Source organism: Myxocyprinus asiaticus, chromosome 28 (genome assembly GCF_019703515.2).
Source record: "Myxocyprinus asiaticus isolate MX2 ecotype Aquarium Trade chromosome 28, UBuf_Myxa_2, whole genome shotgun sequence".
Classification (NCBI taxonomy): domain Eukaryota; kingdom Metazoa; phylum Chordata; class Actinopteri; order Cypriniformes; family Catostomidae; genus Myxocyprinus; species Myxocyprinus asiaticus.
Window position 1 is genome coordinate 22,547,876 of NC_059371.1, and position 21,411 is coordinate 22,569,286.

The window sequence follows — 21,411 nt, forward strand, 5'->3', positions numbered from 1 at the left end:
GTAAAATACTCACTATTTCAAAAGTATAGTCACAACACATGAACAGTGTGCTTGTTAACATGATTTTAGTGTAATAAAATCACTTACTAACCTTTTCTGTGTAAAGTTACATCCAATTTTGCAACTTCGTTGCAATGACGACGAAACATAAACCCTGTAATCGGCACAAAGCAAAGATTTAAAAAAAATTACAGCTCAAATAATAATAATAAAAACAAAAAAAATACTGTAATAAAAGAATAAATATAAGAGCTTTTATAAAAGTAAAAGCTTCACATTTCTTCCTTTAAACCCTCCAAAAATTGGCCCCATTCAATTCCATTGTAAGTGCTTAACTGTAACCTCGACTTTTTGCTTTTTTTGAAGAAAAGGAGGGACGAGTCAAAATTATTTTTGTGGTATTAACGTTAAGCCACAAATGCTGTAGAGCGAACTTAACTTGAACTTGAGTTGAACCCGGAAAATTAATTTAACTATTAACATGTTCCACTAAGTTTGCTGACCAAACAGTGTTCAAATACTTTTATTCTTAATTTTGAACAGTATTTCTATTGCTTTCTTTCTTAAAACCTAATAAACCTCTTTTATTTGTATTATTATTTATTATTATTATTATTATTATTATTATTATTATTTGCATGAAAAGTGTACTTTTGCTATCTTTTTTGAAAATAGATGCCACTTGGTTTGATACCTTGTTATGTAATGTGAAGACATTCATAGATTTTTAAACATTGTTTAAGTGTCCAAATGCATTTGGGGCCAATGTTTGTAATAGTTAGAAGCTATTTCCCATAATTGAGTGGAAGGAAATTTGGAAATACAGAAAACAAATGTGCTAGAGGTGAACCTTGACTTGAGTTTCACAGCCGTGGATCATTTACACGTGAGACAAATGTCCTATACGGGCAGTTTCTTTGTCCTCTGCTGCCACTGGACAGAAAGTTGAGCTGTGTTGGTGTATGTATTTGGCTTATGAATTACAGTGTGTGAGCAGTATATGTTTTGTCTTGGTATGATACACATCTCTGTGCATGTGTTATTCACCCTCAGCAATGGTGACGTTTTCCCAAGGATAAAATGTTTTAACTGTCATGATTGACTCTAGGACCAGTTCAACAGACACTTCATTATTCAAGGAGAGAAGCACAGCCAGACGTTTCCCATCTCTTCCCTTCTCTCTCTCGCTCGCTCTTTCTCTCTTACCCTTTCCTCTTCCTCTGTGTTTTTCTGTCTCTCTCCCTTCCCTCTCTCTCTCTCCACTGCCGGCTCTCCAATCTTTCTTGCACTCAGTTGTTGACAAGCAATTTGAAGTGAGCCTAAAATTAAACTCCATCCTGGCAGTTGGGGGTGCTGGTGAAGAGAGGAGCAGAGATTCAAGCGCTGGCCCCTGCGAAAGGCTTACAGTGTGTGTGGGTGTATGTGCATTTATGTGTTGTTAGTGTATGCAGCCTGCCTGGCTGGGCAATTGATGGGATAGTTTCATGGTGTCGGTTATTCCCACCCGCAGATGCGGGGTGTTGTGGCTGCACTTAAGTTAGATGGCTTCATGCACGCGTTGTTGAAAAGCCAGTCCTGTCAACAGTGATAAGGTAGCGGGAGTTCAGTGTTTTCAAAACGACTTCAGTTTGGAGGAAAGTTAGACTGCGTGGGGCGCTTCCAACTTCTGTGACAGTTCTTAGCATTCAGTCTGCATTGATTTTAATGAGTTTCAGCACAGTACACTTTTGGCTGATTTTGTAGTGTGAATATTATTACATTTATTAGTGGAGTTGCTTAAGCAAAGCTACATAAGAACACATTCCATTTCCCTCATTCATGATAAGGCTAGTTCACACTGCCCCAAAAAATGCCACCAACACACACCAACTTCCAATGCTTGTTGGGATTTGTTTGATCAGCAAAACTCAACAACCCTGTTTTGTTTGCTTAGGCAGTGTGAAAATGGCAGTTATGTTTCCCAATATGTTAAATCCAACAGCTAACTTCAGAATGTTAGAAATGTTGGCACTTGTTGGGGTCACTAGAGAGTCACTGTCAAAGGCTTTAATAAATACAGTAGGTCTATTGATGTGTCATCAGCATGTAAGGAATTCTGTGTATATTGTAGGTCTGTGGTATGCTGTGGATTACCATTAAATAATTTTGTAAATAAATAAGTAATGCTAACAGTAATAGACTTAGAATGGAAGTCCATGCAGCAATTGGACCATAAGTGTATAAAAGCAGAAATGTGAAGCTTTTTTTTTTTTTTTTTTTGCCAAAGCATTTACATTATCCGTTATCCGTTACCAATGTAATTCCGGTGGGTGGAGTTTACAGGACTCAGCACTATAGAAATGGATTGTTACGTCAGTGGTATTCTTGTGCGTACCATGTTAAGATTATTAGGTTTACATGTAAACCTTTACATTAGGTTTACATGGTCATAAATTAGTTGAAAGATTAGATATAACTCTGTGTAATGTTAAATTTCTATGGCTTCATGGCTAAACTATATTTAAAAATAGTGTGATTAACAGTGTATTGTATCTCTAATGCTATATACGATCAGTCCATAGACTGAAATGATTGTCCATTTCAGGTGTTTTACAGCAAACACATTTTTCAGTATTTTCTATGATAATTGGCAGCATGTCATGTCACATATGCTGTCAGCAGAGCTAAAGTTGTGTTTAACCTGGGATATTCCTTTAATCTCATATTCTATCTGATCTGTCTTCTCTATTATTTTTAAGTGTTAACCTCTGAAATTGAGTCATGTAGTCACTGTCCTCCTACTCATTCAAATCGACTGCATGACCACCTGGGACGTCCTGAAATATTCCTTTAACTAATTTGCCTCTCTTTTCTCTCTGCAGATAAACCTGTTCACTTCACACCGGCTCCACCTCCTGATGGTAAGTCATTTGAATTCTCCTGACCAGAGTGTTCTCAGCCTTCAAAGATAATGATCTCAACTCAGATTTGTCTGCTGTTTGAAGTGGGCATCTTCACCTTGTCGCTTCCCACCACCAGCTTGTGTGCAGCCGATTAAAGAGAAGGTTCACCCAAAAATGAAAAAAATTTCATCATTTACTTGTTGTTTCAAACCTGTAAGACCTTCTTTGATGATAGAATTTTCATTTTTGATTCACTATATCTTTAACATTGTCAGAGAAAGGCAGGTAGGGACATCTGCTTTAATGTAGAAATCTCTTCGGGAAATTGAATTGGGATTGGATTACTCCAAGATGGGATGCAGGGTGACTGACTTCTTGGCCATGCAACAAAACGTCCCCACCTTTCCTTGGTGCCAGGTATGGGGCTTCGCATATTTCTGAAGCTGAATTGCTGCCCGTTTTTGCCGAGTTGATGAATATAAATCTCAGTATTAAATGAAGTTTTGTTTCTCTTGTTGCCACCATGCACTGAGAGTCATTAATTATACAACAACTATTTATTGGCAAATGGCAGATCTCTGCACAAATTAATTGGGAAAACAGCTGGTTTCCCTAGTCTGTTAATGAATATTTATGTGCAGCAACATGAAATGGGTTTTGGAGGTTACTTCTGAGCATTTGCAGTGGAGATGGTTCTCTTTACGATCTGAAGGGAGCTTCATTATGGACACCATCGTAAATACTTGAACAAAATAGCTGTGTGTGGGAGTAGTCGTTATTAATGCACCAAAATTACACATTGTATAATTAACTCTAGTGCACGTGCAAACATTTTAGGTTTGCAAAAAGTCTTCATCATGGCCTTTATTGCAAAACCAGACAAATAAAGCCTGAATTTCCAAAGGAGCAACAAACAAATAGTAATAAAGATTCCGAGATCAACAGCACCATTTGAAGAAACGGCTCTGCTGGGAATAAGCTGGATTTGCCCAGTAATTGCACAATCACTGGCTCTGTTGGATGTTCTGCTATCGAGATGTTTGAGGAAAAGCTTGTGTTTAAAATCCATTTAAAATGGCCTTGAGATGAATTCGGCTTCCCTGCAGGTACAAGACAATAGTTATTATCTCCTTGAAATGGTGTCCATGTGGCAGTGCTTAGTAATTATGATCTATTGATGTTTTGAGTAATCTTACTCCTTATCAATACCTTAGGGATTGGAAATGCTTTAAATTTTACTTAAAGTGAATGTTTGTGACTTGCATTGAAATTGAGGCAGTATACATTTCTAACTGCTTTTTTTAATAGAAGTTTAATGACAGAAGAGATTGCTTTGAAAACCCACAGTTCTGAGTTCAAGACAAGAGCTTGAAAGAATCGTGATGCAGCGAATGAAGTCACAAAACTCATTCATGTGGGCTATTGATCACCCCACACATTCGATATATGGAAGTCTGTTTGTTTCTGCTCTAGCCGACCATTTAATAACCACAGTCAGCTTTTAATTACATTACCAATTTTTCTCTGAGATGGAGGGTACTTTACATGCCAAATCTACACAAAACCACAGAGAAGCTCTTCTCCTGGCCATCTCCTCCTCTGCCTTGCGGCCACTGCCTTCAGAGGTCATTGAGCGTCAAGGGAGATCAGTTAGCCAATTACAGTTAGCACTGGTTCCATCCTCGATCCTTCAGTGCCATATTAATTTGTTACAAGACTGGGATGTCCTTACATAAAGACTTTTACATTAGGAAAATGAGCTTGAGAGAAAAAAAAAAAAAAAACACTCCAGTGAACATGTCCTCCAATCCAAGGACATAATGACATTCCCAGACCAAATTATCTACAGATATTTAATTAAACCGAATCACATCACAGACAACCAAAAGAGTGTCCTGCTTTTACTAGCTCAATAGAAAATTTAAGTATTTGCCCTTCAAATAACTAAAACAAATCAGTATAGTAGTTTCCCCACTTTTGAGGGTAAACTTGTAGATGTGAATCTGCAATTAGCAAGCGATTCCTGCCTTATAAAAGATGTTTAATCTCCCCACGAAACCTGACAAAGCAACAAACCAACCTTTAATTAGTGCTGTTTTGTAACTGGAACAGTGAGACGGATTGTTTGCTGTCATTAAGCCACTGTCCTTCAGAGTTTGAGCTGCTCAAGTCACCATGTGAACGGCAGACAGAGCGCTGCCAGATTCGCAGAGCTTGAGGGGGTGTTGCCTACATAAAGGTCAGTTTTGCTAAGACTTGGCAGAAAATTGTCCCGTTAATTATCTCTGTAGCAGTTTAGAAAGTTGGCTTGAGAGAATGTCTTGCTTTCAGTAAAACAAATGTTCATCTGTTGCTATAAACGACTATGGTGTTGTGAGCGCTTCAAACCTGCCAAAACATTAAATGATAAGAGTGTTCCTGTGCTTGGATGCCCTTGGTTTCAACTGAACATTGTCATGTATTGTCATGGCTTAATGTTATTTTTGGAAGGAGTCACTGAGAAATGTTCATTGGAATGTGCTGGGTGTTTTATAATCACAAATGCAAGCAGATTACAAATCTGGCATTCTAGAAGCTCCAGATGTTTGTCTGGTTTCAGAGTCACATATGTCTGAATGATTGAGAAAAGATGTTGCCTGCAGCAATAGGTCACCTTGCATTCCTACTATTGGGTTTAATTTGGGTCATGTCAAGGCTGGGGGGTATGACCAAAATCATGGTCAGCGTAGTATTTTATATCACGGTAAAGGTATATTGCTGTAATTTTAATACATATCAAACATCCATGTGGTATTGCCTATTTTTGGTCAATGCAGTAAATTAAATACTTAACTTGACATTATGTAACAGTTTAGTTAAAAACAAAAGATTCAAAACAGATAGTTCCCACTCTAAATTCTGAATGGATGAGCCACATTCAAAGTGTTGTAAAATAGCCGATTTACGCATACCTGTCAGTTGTTGCACAGTATATGCCGTCAAAGTGCCCAGCCCTAGCCTGTAGTAATAGATCATCTAGCATTCCCACTATTGGTTTTGATTTGGGTCATGTTGGAAATGAGAGACTGTAAGATATGGACATGTTAACTCAAACCTTTAGTGAGTTCTTCACAGTCTCCTACACATCTCCATGTGTGGTAATGAATACTTTCCCACTGAAAGCACCCCCCCAGACCCCCCCACCGTTTGCGTTTGTCACAGCGAGTATTCCCCTCAGGGCCGAGCTGTACCTGCAAAAAACATAATGGCAGATTGAATTGAGTAGGTGGTTGGATGTGGGACTGAGCCTGAGATGTTTGTGTGGGACCAACTTAATACCTCACATTTCAGAGACCCTGCCAAACTTCTTTTGCTTTGAAAAGCTCAAATTACTTCCTTGGAGAGGGGAAATGATAATAAATAAAAAGCAGGGCTTGTGTAATCTATTCAGCCATTGCTGTGTTCTTGACAGAAGGAAGCAGAATTAATTATTACCAGTCTCTTATTTTAATTAAATCTTTTCATGTCATGGATTTCACACAAAAGAGCCTGTAAAATCATGTTCATCTCTCTTTTTTGGCTGCCGAGGACGGGCGTATCAAGATATCAAATATGTGCCATAAATTAATCTGGGGATTAACTGTTGTACACTCAGAATTGTCTCACCCAACCCTTGCGTAGTTTTTGAGTTTGACATCATAACAACAAAGTTTTGTTGCCCTCTGCACAGCTTGAACATAAATAAAGCCACTAGAAATTCTCAAGTCTTTGTAGTTCTGTAGAATCAGCATATGCTTGCATAAGCAACAAACAGAACCAAGCTCGGCTTGAGGAGTTGGGCAGGGGTGTGCACTTGTTTTGATGTTAATCTGTCATCTAAACATCCAAACATATTTTTTGACTACTCAGCAGTATAATACACTGAAATGTAATCTATTGATTTTTGGAGAGAGATAGCAAGTTTGTATAGTGAGGGTCAGAGAGTAGGCAAGCAGCACAGATCAGCAACTGAGACATTTTTTTAAGGTTGTGAAAAACTACATATTTACAACATTGACAAATCGGTGGGTTGCCTGAACAACTAGTCCACTGATTGGTCTTAATGATGCCCTGTAAAAATAGGCTGGTTTTTCGGTTCACCTGACCGCAATTGGGCATGTTTCTTTGAGTGCATTCACATACAGTATGACACGTTCTCCTGTACAAAAACGAAGGGGTCTTGAGACATGTATTTAAAAGTTGTACTATCTTTAAACTTGTTACTAATACACTGGCGGCCAGAAGTTTGGAATAATGTACAGATTTTGCTGTTTCGGATGGAAATTACTACTTTAATTCACCAAAGTGTCATTCAGCTGATCACAAAATATAGTCAGGACATTACTGATGTAAAAAACAGCACCATCACTATTTGAAAATAGTCATTTTTGATCAAATCTAGACAGACCCCATTTCCAGCTGCCATCACTCCAACACCTTATCCTTGAGTAATCATGCTAAATTGCAAATTTGGTACTACAAAATCACTTGCCATTATATCAAACACAGCTGAAAGCTATTTGGTTTGTTAAATTAAGCTTAATATTGTCTTTGTGTTTGTTTTTGAGTTGCCACAGTATGCAATAGACTGGCATGTCTTAAGATCAATATTAGGTCAGAAATGGCAAAAAAGAAACAGCTTTCTCTAGAAACTCATCAGTCAGTCATTGTTTTGAGGAATGAAGGCTATACAATGCATGAAATTGCCAAAAAACTGAAGATTTCATACAAAGGTGTACACTACAGTCTTCAAAGACAAAGGACAACTGGCTCTAACAAGGACAGAAAGAGATGTGGAAGGCCAGATGTACAGCTAAACAAGAGGATAAGTACATCAGAGTCTCTAGTTTGAGAAATAGACGCCTCACATGTCCTGAGCTGACAGCTTCATTGAATTCTGCCTGCTCAACACCAGTTTCATGTACAACAGTAAAGAGAAGACTCAGGGTTGCAAGCCTTATGGGAAGAATTGCAAATAAAATGGCACTTCTGAAACAGAAAAACAAAAGAACAGGTTAGAGTTGGCAAAGAAACACAAACATTGGACAACAGATAATTGGAAAAGAGTTTTATGGATCTTAAACTCATTGAGCTTTTGTGGGATCAACTAGGTGCGTGAGAAGTGCCCGACAAGACAGCCACATCTATGGCAAGTGCTACAGGAAGTGTGGGGTGAAATGTCACCTGAGTATCTGGACAAACTGACAGCTAGAATGCAAAGGATCTGCAAAGCTGTCATTGCTGCACGTGGTGGATTTTTTGATGAGAACTCTTTGAAGTAGTTTAAGAAGTTCTGAACAAGTAATTTTTCATGTTATTAATGTCCTGACTATACATTGTGATCAGTTGAATGCCACTTTGGTGAATAAAAGTACCAATTTTTTTCTATAAGAGCAAAATCTGTACATTATTCCAAACTTTTGGCCACCAGTGTATATATATTAATCGTTTGTTGAATGATTAGTCAACAATCATAATAAACTAGCTTACCCCACTGATTAACTAATCAGTTGTTGAACAACTAGTTGACAATCGTGATAAACTAATAGACCCCATATTGACTACTAGTCAGTGGTTGAACAACTAGTCTGTAAATGTGATAAACTAGTTGACCCCAATAATTGACTGGTCAGTTATTGAACAACTAGTCTAAAATCATGATAAACATCTTGACCCCACTTATCGACTAGTCAGTTGTTGAACGACTAGTCAACTAGCAACTGGTTGACCCAACTAAACTAATGGTTGTTGGATGACTGATTAACCATTGTCACTCATCCCAAGCCATTTTTTTTATAGAGAAACATTAGTTAAACAATCCTTATGACAATCAGTGAGTTTCTGTCATGGCTCAAGTCTTACTTGGACCTGAAACTGATTTCAGTTGCTAGTGCAAGGAATTCAATCCGAAAGTGTACACCAGCCTACAATCTTTGTTCTAGTCAGATTGGCATTTGGCACCGGCATTAGGACTGTCACACTGACATTGTTCTGTTTTTCTCTTTGTTTAGCATCCATAATGTTTTTTTTTTTTTCTTTTTTTTGTGTTTTTTTTCTCCAAATGCCTGCCACTTTGCTAGCTCCCATGAATAACAAACATTGACCAAGTGTCGGCAAACAGCAGTGTTTTATTGCACTCAGTAGATCAGTGCTGAGGTAAATGTAGTCTCGGCCAAGAAGGAAAATGTTTTCTGATGTAGTTTTGGATTTAATTATTGTAATTACAATACATGTCAGTAATGCATTTTAGAAGATGATGAAACACACAGTGCTTTTTCTGAAGCATTCGCAGTGCATTAGTGAGGCAGAAAATACCTCGAGATGCTATGTTCAATGATTAATGTGATGGTTTGCAGTGCAGATCCAGGGTTCAGACCTTGTTGTCACTCCTACAAGATGCGATATGACTTGATGGGACTGTAATGTGGGGCAATCCCTATTGGTTTTTTAATTGTTAATCTTACCAGTTAAAATTAGAAAGCTCTCTCGGCTTATTATGTTGTATACACTTCAGTTTTTATTACACAGACATTGACTTGTATTTCTATTAGTCTGATTGTTCATGACTGACTTGGGTTATGTAACAGATTCTGCCAAACCATTAAAAATGTGTTATCCCTTTATATAAGCATTTTTTAAAAATAAATATTTAGGATATTTATTCATCCATAAGACATGAAGTCAAGTTTGAAATCTCTTTAACGTCTCAGTTGTTTCACTTAGAATTGAGATTCAGTGGAAAGCAAGTATTTTTTACAGAATAGAACAGTGTATTTTTCTTTGTCTTGAAACTGAAAAAAAATAAAATAAAAATACTTATTAAAAATTTACTTTCACACATTACTCACATTAAAGATTAATACTGTATCCTACTACTTACTTGCCACAGTTTTTTTCACACAGAGTCGTCACAGAGTCAGCAGAGTCAGAGGCCCCTGTCCTCTAAATTGTGTGATCTGTCTTCTCTGTCCAGTCTAGTGTGACTTCAAGCCGAAACTGCTTTGTAATTCTATTCAAATGCTCCAGCTGCTGTAGTACAGTTCATGTTTGTGCCTGAACTACTGCTGACATGATGGAGTAGGCCTGCATGAAGAGTGCAGGAAACCATAAATCTCCCTGTTTAAACCCCCAAAACACTCTTTCTCTCCTCTAACTTGCATGCTAACAACAGCAGACAAGGTATTTGCTACCATGAAAGCAGCCCGCTTGTTGTGTCCTTCCCTTGTTATACAAAAAGCTACATTGCACTGGACAGTTTTGTGGACCAAATAAAGAGCCCAGTAGTGTGTGTTAGTGCTTGTCCATTTCCTACTGTCCATTGCATATGTACCAAAGTAATTGCATTGTTAATAGGTGATATTAGAATGTGGTAATTATACAGTGTTGCCATCCGATGCCAAAATTGTACCATGCTACTGCCTCAGTACTTGTTTGGACATGGTACCATGGTAATACCATGTTTTCGGAACATGTACCATAATAACACCATACTACTCTTTGAAGTACCTTGGAGTACCATGTGAAAACCATGATATATGAATATATGAATCATACAATACCATGGTATATATCAAGATACCATGCTATTACCATCTAATGCTATCAGCGTGCCACAGTACTGCCACAGGACTCCCCTTCTATCTCTCTTTTTCTACTCTATCCTTCATGCTAACAAAACAGACAAGGTATATGCACCCGTGGAATCAGGCCAGTTTTTATGTCCTTCCACTGTCATGAAAGAAGCAATATAGCACTGGACAGTTTTGTGTCCCAAACAGAGGGCCCAGTTGTGTTAGTGATTGTTCATTGCCTCTGGTCTCATATACCCTACAGGAGTCCCACTCATCTCATCTAATTTGTATTGTTTCCCAGACTTCCCCTTAATGGCTTGTTTGACATGTGTGCTCTGCGCCACTGCACACAATTATGACAAGGTGCTTAGACAGCCCAGCGAGGCTGGAGGCCAACATTTCTATTGACACTCACTCATTATGGCCATGCCCTGCCGAGAACCAAGAGCCAGCCATCACCTTGAGTGATTGTGATAGATGTGGCTCTATAGACAGGTTACATGCAGGTGTGTGTGCATGTGCATGTAAAATAGCATGGCTTCATATCAAGAAGCCTACTGCTGTGTGGGGCTAGACGATATTGATTAAAAAAAAAAAAAAAAAATATATATATATATATATATATATATATATATATATATATATATATATATATATATATATATATAATTGTAATTTTCATTTTTTATTATATTTGATACATGCATATTTATTTATTATACATTTTTCTGTGTATATATTTATTCATCAGAAGAACAATTATTTCAATCAGTAGATTTAGAATGTTGAATGTAAGAGGTAAAATACATAAAAATGTAGATAAGATAATCAAGGTATGTTGACAGCACTGTTTTTCACTAAAAGAATACATGGTATTTAATACTTTTCTTTTATATTAAAACACAAAGTAATAAACAGCAATATTTCCTTTCAAATATTGTAATTTAAATGTAAAAATACCACAAGGAAACTTATGTGAACATTTTTGAAAGATAATGCAAATTAATAATTGAATCTGAGTTTTGAATCGATTGATTGAAGTGGAAAATTTGAACCTGTTCTATGAAAAGAATCCACACAATGTTTGCTAGTGAAGTTTAAATCAGAGACACTTTAAACATACAGTATGCTAACCCTTTCATAGGTAGCATCACTCATATGTGACAGTTAATAACTGGGCCCAGCACAGTAGTGTCACACATATGTGTTTCTGCAACAGCCAGTCATGTCACAAGCTGCCAGATTCAAAATGGCTTTCACGTAGAAACAGCTGTTCAAACATCCTTTTCAAACAAATTAGTCCTAACTGTTTTTATATTTTTTGTATTCTCATGAACTTAATGTTGTTTGAACTGTTTGAGAACATTCAGACACTGGCCACACCAGTGGGGGAGTCATTTAGATGTGTGTATATATATATATATATATATCAGAGCAAATAGTTTGCCTAAAAATCGATGTCCTCATATGGGGACAGTGGGACTATAGAAAGTCAGATTTTTTTTACAACCACAAGTGTTGGTTAGGAGTGTTGGTTATTCGTGTTTTTGAGACGTTACATACATTACAACTGATTTTGGGAAAAGAACAAATAAAACCTATACAAATAAAAATATTTGACTTGATTTGACATTTATGTTATAATGTTTGTTTGTTTGTTTTTTTACTTTGGCAACAAAATCTCAATGTTCGCTCTTTGCACTGTCAAAGAAATAAGAGATAGCTAGTGCTGAAGTATTTTACCAATCAGAAATTAGCATAATTAATTCTGATTCAAGTAATGGCCAGCATCGTCCAATCACTGCTAGTTATGTTAAAATATAATTTAGCATTTTAAATTATGAATCTATGTACAGATTACTATTGTCCAATGTCTGACAACCATGTTGAGTGGTGCAAACATAATCTGCAGCCTGAAACTGAACTTTTGCCTGGAAGTTTGGAGTGAATGTACTTGGCTGCATAGGAAAGCTGTAGGATGCTCCCTTGCTCCCTATTTAGTGAATGACTTAACCTCCAGTGTGCTGTCTGTCTGCACTGGTCTTAGAACAGTTCAAATGCACTTTATTTTCATCCTAACTGCATATAAAGCATCTAAACAGCAACATTTTCATCTTTTGGGTATACCCTTTGATTCTCAATGTGGTAATGCACAATAAATATAGGATTTCTAAGGGGAAAAATAGCCTTATAGTCCATGTCAGTGGTCATTGTGCTGTTTCGCGATTAATCACTCACATTTTCAAAATAGCATATCGGATGAAACTACAGACTCAAATCTTCTGACTCAAACAGGTTTCAATGTAATTATTAATTATGTTTTTTACCATATGTAGTTTTGTTGCCGTTTCTCCCAACGACAAACTCCGCTGAGCTCGGCACCATGTTGTTTTGTCACATGACTCACAAGTTTAACACTTTAATGACAGCCCTGAGTGTCCTGAAATGAGATTAGTCGGTCTGAATGAAATTAAATTATGCATAGTGTAAAGCGGAGACAAAACACACAGTCCATGCAGAAGGACGCAGAAGGTTAATGTAATACAGTATATATGCACATTTAATGTGTAAATTGACATTTCACTTTTGCATCCACGGTGCTAATATACTAACATGGTATACACTGCCATAATATGCACCAATCACTCTGTTATTGTAATTTATAATGACACTACTGCAAATATGGGTGTACTGTATAAAAGAATGTTAATGGGCTGATCTTTACTGACTGAACAGGAATTAGCTTTCAGCCTCAAAATAGGTGGAGCTCCAGCTCACACCTATCGATAATATAGACCAGTAGCAGTTTTTAGCAGCTGGTACAAAGTTTTCCTGAAAATTTGCACTGGCAAGCTGTTTCGAACCACCAAAACAAAAAACATAGTTTTTTAATTAGATTTTGTTCTAAATGACATCACACCCGTTCGTTCTTCAATTTAGTATGAAGTGTGCAGGGGCCTTCATTCTCACGAGATGCGAGACAAGGAAGGATTGAGAAGTTAGTCAAATGATACAATATATACAGTGTATATTTACAGTATATTGCCCATCCTTACTGCTGAGTATGTTGTATGCTCACACTGCTTTCTGTATTATAAAATACTCAAGGCTTTCGATTTCAACCTTAAAAAGTGAATGGAGAGAAAATGAGAGAACTTTGTGAGCAAAACAGACAAGATGTTGAAAGAATCCTATTGGGAGGACATATTTTTATCCTCCTGTTTGCCCTTAATGATACATTTTGGAATCCCTAATTGAAAGAGGGCAAATAAAGGCTGTTTTGTATGCAACCATTTGCGACTCCGGATAAGCCTGCATCGAGAATATTTGCATAATGAAAGTGACTGTATGTGTCACAGGAGGAAGATGCAAGCAGCTGGAAAGGTGGAGATTGGGGAAGGAATTTTAACACACCTCACCAAATGAATGTGTCCTCTCTGAGAGAGAGAGAGAGAGAGAGGGAGAGGTGGTGCAAAAATCGAAAGGGGTGAAAAAGTTGTCCAGTGCATAAACAATAATGTGATACAATGTGAGCAAGACCCCTTTGTTGCTCTGGGAGACACATTGGGAATGCATAATCAAAGTATAAACATACGTGCAAAGCCACAAAATATGCTGTAGCTATGCAACAATGCCCTTTAGCCTGTCATTCTTCCATGCGTTGTGGCTCATTCTTGAGGCATCGATTGTCCTTAGTGAAGAATATTAGAGAACATGGCTGCATTCAGATTCCTGTAAGTTCATAGTATGTACTGAATTCAATGAAGAACTAACTTCTCAACTGTTTAATAAATACGCAATGTAGGTCGATAGGTGCAGTATAAATACATTCCCGGACATACTATTTCCACCATATTGGCATTGCACATCGACCCATATGTTATTTGACCTATGATATACTAAAAAAATAATAATAATACAAAACAATATTACAAACAATTTAATCACAAGGAACAATTTTCTTGGTACCTTTAACACTAATACCTTGGCCTTATTGAACTTATGGGATTGACATTAAATGTCCACTGGTTGCACACATTAGAATCTCTGCAGATGCTGGTACAGAATTGATACAGCAGATTTTCAGCTACTGTTTCTTGCAGTATGTAGCAGAGAAATGCATATATTTGGAAATGGGCCATCAGTCACTCATGTTTTTGAGCCAAAATGGAAATGTTTAAGTCATAGGTTACACACCCCTTGTTTTCCCCATATGAAACACATTATGCATGAGGCTGCCGTGATCTCTTCCAGCTGTTGTCCCATACCATTTCCCTGCATGTATGGGCCTCACCCTGGGCCTCTGCAGCTTAACGGATGGGTGGCTCTTTCTAAGGCCATGTCCATTATGATAGACTCTGATTTGCCTCAATTAGTTCAACCTGAACACTGCACCAGAGCTCAGATTTTAGGAATGCTGGTTCTGACTTCTGGAATTAATGAGCCCATCAGAGAGACCCTCATGGGTGTGAGTCAAGCCAGGCTCCAGGACTACCTATCGACCCTGGGGCACCAGCATGCAGGCTAGACTGCAGGCATTGCTCAGGTCTTGTCCCTGAAGGTCCCTACCATGAAGAAAAACTTGCAATAAAATGCCATGGCATAATGGAAGAAGAAATGTTCTTGTGTTTTCAAAATGCTTTTCAGAAGAGCTGGTTTGGAACTCAGTTTGGGATGCTTGCATAGAATGTCAGTCCTCCACTGACAGAAACCTCATTATTAGATTTGTATCAATTTTCCAGTCACAATGTTGGTGCCGTAACCTTGTGGCCAGTGCTCTGACAAAATGCCAAAAAAATATAGCTAAAAATATTCAGTCACACTTTATGTAGGAGGGAGATGCCTGCAGGAGAGGGCCTTTTCAGATGCTTCATCTTATCGTAAATGAAAGAATGGAGATGTCATTTATATTTCTCTTCATGCTCTGCTTGAATTGGCTTTTTTTTTACACTCCCCATATATGCACACTTGCCTGTTACACAGATGCATAAAGCAGTATGTCAAATGAGTAGGATGTTTGAAAACTCATTATTCATGACAAAGTAGGCAAACGATACGTGGTTGACCTACTGCATCTGCTGACATTCTGAAGCGTGCAACCAGTGGCCACTTTGCTATCTCCGCAAGGCCACAGTACCATAGGAGCCGTCTGAAATGAAAAGTTGAAATATGAAAAATGGCAAAGTCTTTGGAGCCGGGAAACTCTTTTCAAGTGCTATAGGTACCAAGTAAGTTGTTCCTCATGGTTAAATTGTACTTGCTTTACCACATCTGTGTAATTATTATTATTATTATTATTATTATTATTATTGTGGTTGTTGTCAGTATGTCAGAGAACACATGGGTCATAGGAAAATACAAACATTCTTCATTCAAATTAGTACATGTTATGAATTTACTGGGATTTATATGCAGCCACTGTCTACTCTACTATAACATTCTTTACCGGTCTGTCTTTAAACCTCCTCTCATTATTTTAATAGTACTGCATACATCTCCCTTTCTATCATCCTGTCTTTTGCTTTTCTGTATAGTGAGGTTTATGCCGCAGACTCGGCTGGATGAGTTTGAGGTGTCTATGTTTGATGCCTCAGGAAGGGAAGCGAGCACACTCTCTGGATTGGGCCCAGCTGAGGTGAGAGCGTCTGGATGTGCAGTAGAAATCTCTGCAGCCACTCTTTGTTCTCTGAGCTGTCAGCGCTCCAGTTTGGTTGTCAAAATTTAAGTTGTCAGGGTTGCTGTGGTCAGAAACGTTCTGTTTGTGGCACACTTTACAGAGAGGCTTTTTGGGAAGATTGCACTTCTAACTGTCTAGTAGATCCAGAGACTTTAAACTAACATCAAATATAAGGCAAATTTATTAGAGTTCCAATATTGTGTTCTTTTCTATTTTTAGGAATAGTTCAGCCAAAAATAAAAATGTTGTAGTCATTTTTTACTCATGTTTTTTTTTAACACCTGCTTGACTCTGTGTCTTCTGTGGAACACAAAAGGAGAAGTTAGGCAGAATGTTCATGCTACTTTTGTCCATACAGGGAAAGTGAAATGGGGAGGGCTGCTGTCAAGTTCCAGAAATGAAAATAGCATCTTAAAATAGTCTATTCGACTTTTGCATAAAATCTTCTGCCGTGGCGCTGAAATCACATTCATACCTTTGTGTGTTCATGTGAAATCATGTTCAGCTACAAGACATGCCAGAAACCAATAGTGTTTGGCATCACTGATGTCCAGCCTGGTGAAATATGTAATTGAATATACGTAAACAAGTTTTAAGAGCCTCAGCGGAAGGGAAGATTAGCTTAAGCTAATTTTTATTGGTCTGTTCCTCATGCAAAGCTATCAAATGGCTACAGAATATTTGGAATAAAGTACAAGCATTTATGTCATTTTTGGAGCTGCACAGTGTCCATCCCCATTCACTTTAACTGAATAGAAAAGAGCACCTGGGACATTCTGCCTTACATCTGCTTTTGTGTTTCAGAGAAGAAAGAAAGTCATGCGGTTTGTAACAAGATGAGGTTGGGTAAATGATGACAGAAATTAAATTTTTTGGGTGAATTAAACCTTAGAAGTCTGTTCCACTATAATCTGTTCTTGTCAACAAACTGTCCATCAGTTGCTAACCTACTTTTAGCTGTGTAGTTGCCAATTCAGAAATGCCTAATTATATGCTTTTGTTTGTTTGTTTTTTTCCCCACTGCATTTAATGTAATACTATTAGGTGTTGAGTATTTCGGAATAAATTTCAATCAATCTCTCATATTGTTATTTTTAAAGAACCATTTGGGTATCTGTTCTTGTGTGAATAGAACCTGTGAACGCATCGGCAGTCTTTTTTGGAAGCTCGCTACTCCTTTATGTGGTGTAATTGTGCAGTTCTGTGAACTCGAATAACTGTAATGAGTTATGGGTAATCTTCTTTTTCAAAAAAGTTTGTTGTGTCTCCTTTGTCTCTAGAAGAACAGAAATGTGTGGCTGTGAATTTGAGCTCCTGTGATCCATTACTGTCTCCGCAGTAACTCTGTAAAGCACCGCTGCATTGTCCTTCAGACTTTTTTTTATAAGATTATGGAAGATGCTCTAAAATGAATTTGAGGGGTCAGTGGAGATCTATTTTCCAGTCAGACAGCAGCACCTGGAACCAGCACAGCCTCGGGTCATCCATCACAGAAGAGAAAACAGCTATTCTCAGAAGCAGAAAAGGGCGAAAGCTGGGAACCAAGCAGCATGAGGAGGCAGATATGGCTAGTTTAGCCCTGGCCTGTTGCGATATTGGCCGTACAGCAGCCTTCTGCTCTGTAGGAGATAGGAGATGGTGACAGGGCCGCAGGTGATGAGGTGTTTATCAGAGCCAGTTCTATCACAAGCTGTTGTGTATCGAGTTACGTACCATACACAGTGATCTAGTGTATTAATTTTCAAACGGTAGTATAATCTCAAATGGAATACTAACTTTTTTCTTTTTTAACTACATGGAAGCATTTGCCATTTTTTAGTTAAGGGAAATTATGTTTCAAAGGCATGTATTCTTGTCTGGTGTTGCTGTTAGCTTTAGCACATTAGCAAACCTGAACTATGTTCGATATGAATGCGTTTATTTATTTTGTTTTTTAAATACTTTTTCAAGATTTCACACGATGTGAGGTGATGGTAAAGCATTTAACTCACATTTGTAAGGTGCTGTCTTCTCCACAGAACTTTCATTCGAACATACATTTTGCCAGATTTGTACCAGGCTAGCATCCACACTAACATGTCAGCCCTGGTAGCCCCTCCCTTTCTGCTACATAGGAAAATTTGTGACTGTCGAGTGCATAAACTGTCCAACATTCCACACCTTATTATTTTGATTGAACAAGTACATCATTCAGGTACTCGTAGTATGAATACTTTGAGGATAGCTGTAGGCTAGCATCCAGGATAGTATGTTAGCCCTGGTAACCCCTCCCTTTCTGCTATGTAGGAAAATCTCCGACAGTTGAGTGCATAAATTGTCCAACATTACCTTATTTTTTCGAATGAACAAGTACATCTTTGAGGTACTCTTAGTATCAATACTAGCAGCTAACAGGTTCTAGTTTACAGCTTTGAAAAGATTTTTGAAATTTCTGTCATCATTTATTCACTCTCATGTTGTTCTAAACTGATATGACTACTTTCTCTCTCTTTTCTTTCTTTGCCTCCATCTATAAATGGAGATGTTAAAAAAAAAAAGGTATTTTATTAGTTTACAGTAAAAGTATACGTATATGGTGACAGGCTGGGTTAGGGTTGGGCGGGGGGGGGGGGGGGGGTGGTATTCCACAGACCACACAAACAGCCTTACTGAAAACATTTGGCATGCTATTAGAATGCTGTCAGATACTTGTGATTGAGGCCTCTTTTCGGAAAGAAATAACAGTGTTTGACGTGGTGCCTAAAAGCCTGCTGCTATATTGGTTCACCCATGCTACCTTGAGTTTAGACTTTTTCACTCAGTGCTGAAATTGAAGTCAATTGTTGGTTGCTCTTGGCACCGCTAAAACTGTTTCTCCCAGCAGTACATTCATCAGCCAACCCAGCTCCACTCATGCATAAGAGGCATTCGACACAAATGGAGAAGAACACCTAGCATGGTGATGACGGGGTGTCTGGCAGTCTAACTGATTATGCACAAAGCTCTTCTTTGTTCGATGACATCATTGGGAGGAGGTGGAGTGAGGGGGGAGTGATGGTGGGCTTGTGCTGGATGTGGAAGCCTCCCAGAAATGGAGATTATGTGTTAGAGTCGCCATATGCTCCCCTACCCCAGGTGACTACCGGCAAAACAGGAAGTGCCACCTTTTTTAATAAGCAGTGTAATGCCTGCCAGCATCATATCATTCACCAGGGTATAACCGTCAAATATGCATCTCCATTTCACTCGCCACTATTGAAATGTTGTAGAGAAATGAGAAAAGATGATCTCATTTCCTCTTATAGACCTCTTTGGTCTAAATTCTTACATAAATCTGCTGAATAATAAACAGCTTAAACAAGCCTAAGATGGCTTGTCTTGGCTAGTTTATGCTGGTGTGCCAAGCTGGTTTTCAGCTGGTCTCACAGTCTGACCAAGCTGGTCTTCGGCTGGTCTAGCTACTCTTCCAGCCTGGCCAAACTAGTTTTCAACTGGTCTAACTGGTCTTTCAGCATGGCCAAGCTGGTTTTCAGCTGGTCAGGCTGGTCTTCCAGCCCAACCTAGCTTGTCTTGAGCTGATCTAGCTGGTCTTCCAGCCTGGCCAAGCTGGTTTTCAGCTGGTCCAGCCGATCTCACAGTATCATCAAGCTGGTCTTCAGCTGGTCTAACTGGTCTTTAAGCCTGGCCAAGCTGGTTTTCAGCTGACCAGCTGACAAATGCCCAAACCCCCTCTAAAACCAACAAACCAGGCTGGGACACCAGCTAAGACCAGCAAACCAGCATAGGCTGGTTTAGGCTGTTTCTAACCTCTCTCAGCAGGAAAGACACTAAGAGCTTTGGTTGATCTTTATTTGTTTATTTGATAAGCACCAAAGGGACTATTTTAAAGTGTAGTTTTCATAACTGACGCACTGACTTGAGGACGAATTCAGTGAGGCTGATTGTATGTGTGTGTTAGGATGAATAATTAAAGGATGAGGTAATGGTCTGGAGGAGAGAGGGAAGGAAAAAGGTAAGTTATATAGAGAGAAAAAGAGTGAGAGGGAAAGTATTGAGCAAGAGACTGTTCACCTCTTAGAGCTACTACAGATGTGTACCGCTACATGATAACTCATTTCACTAATGGTATCGGAGCGCAAGAGTTCAAATTCTAGACAGGGAAGCTTTCCGTTCGTTATTTTGGGATTTGTCAGACCTTACAAGTCTCCTGCCTCTAGTACCTTTCCTGTGTGTGTGTGCTCTCACACCTGAGTGCAGTGCTGCTTAGTTAGTCAATCTCTTTTTAATAGATTTTTATGTCTGTTTCCTGAAAACACTCCATCTGTTTACTCATTTAATTAGTGACAGATGAATCAGATGATGCATTCTACAGTTAATGTCATTCATTTGTTCAGAGAACATGTGGCTATTTTTGCTGAATGCTTTGGTATTCCTGCTAAAAAGACCAGCTTAGGCCATCCATGCTCTTTCAGGCTGGTTTGGTGCTAATCTAGTTGGTGGACCTAGCTATTTCTTCACTATGCTGATGGCCATCAGAGGTTCTTTTGTGAATCAAATAGTCCAAGAGGTCAATAAAATGGTTTGACACATAGCTTTAGTTTAAAAAAAGTTCAGTTCACGCCGGCAGCACGATGTCCACCACCTTATCTGGTTTAGATGCACTTCTGCTGGAAAAACAATATAAAATTAATGATGCAGAGTTGGGAATAAACTATTCTTTGAAGAAATAAATGCAGGGATCATATACATGTTTTTAATAAAGTATATGGTTTAAAAAGAAAATAATAAACTGTAATACATTTGTTTATTATTTTAATTATTTGCTAAGGGTTTCTTTCGCTTATTTAATATATTTTTAATTACTTATTGTCATGTCAGTTTGTCTAAAAGAAAACAAAACATTCAGATGTCTTTCGCATGATTTACACATGGTCAGGAGCAGGTGTAAATTTTGCTCGTACCAGCTAACATTTTGAAAATACGAAAAGTTTTAAATATTTTCATATTTGTTCCTAAGTTGTTTTGAATCACTGTAGATTATAGTCAGCGGAGGTCATACAATACTAAAGTCTTTTAACACAGAGGTAATCAGCTGGTCTTGAACTCTTCACTCAGTCATTTTCCCTCTTAAGCGTACCATTAACCTCTCAAATAGCCCTACGGGCGGTGCACATATGATTTGCCCTGCCATCTTAGAGTGGTAACTGTGGTAACGCTACTTTTATGTAGTAAAACTGGCGTCATTGGTGACCATATTGGGCCAGGGACCAACTCCTCAGTGATT

The 21,411-nt window shown here is 38.2% G+C and overlaps 1 protein-coding gene across 7 annotated transcripts in view; it reads left to right on the forward strand.

The window, feature by feature from the left end:
- Positions 1–21,411, forward strand: part of LOC127418985 (agrin-like) — a 417,085-nt gene that overhangs the window by 178,394 nt on the left and 217,280 nt on the right. For all 7 annotated transcript variants that reach the window (XM_051659953.1, XM_051659954.1, XM_051659955.1 and 4 more), the window contains one exon: positions 2,862–2,900. In XM_051659953.1, coding sequence (XP_051515913.1) covers positions 2,862–2,900 — 39 coding nt within the window. The remainder of the gene's footprint in view (positions 1–2,861; positions 2,901–21,411) is intronic.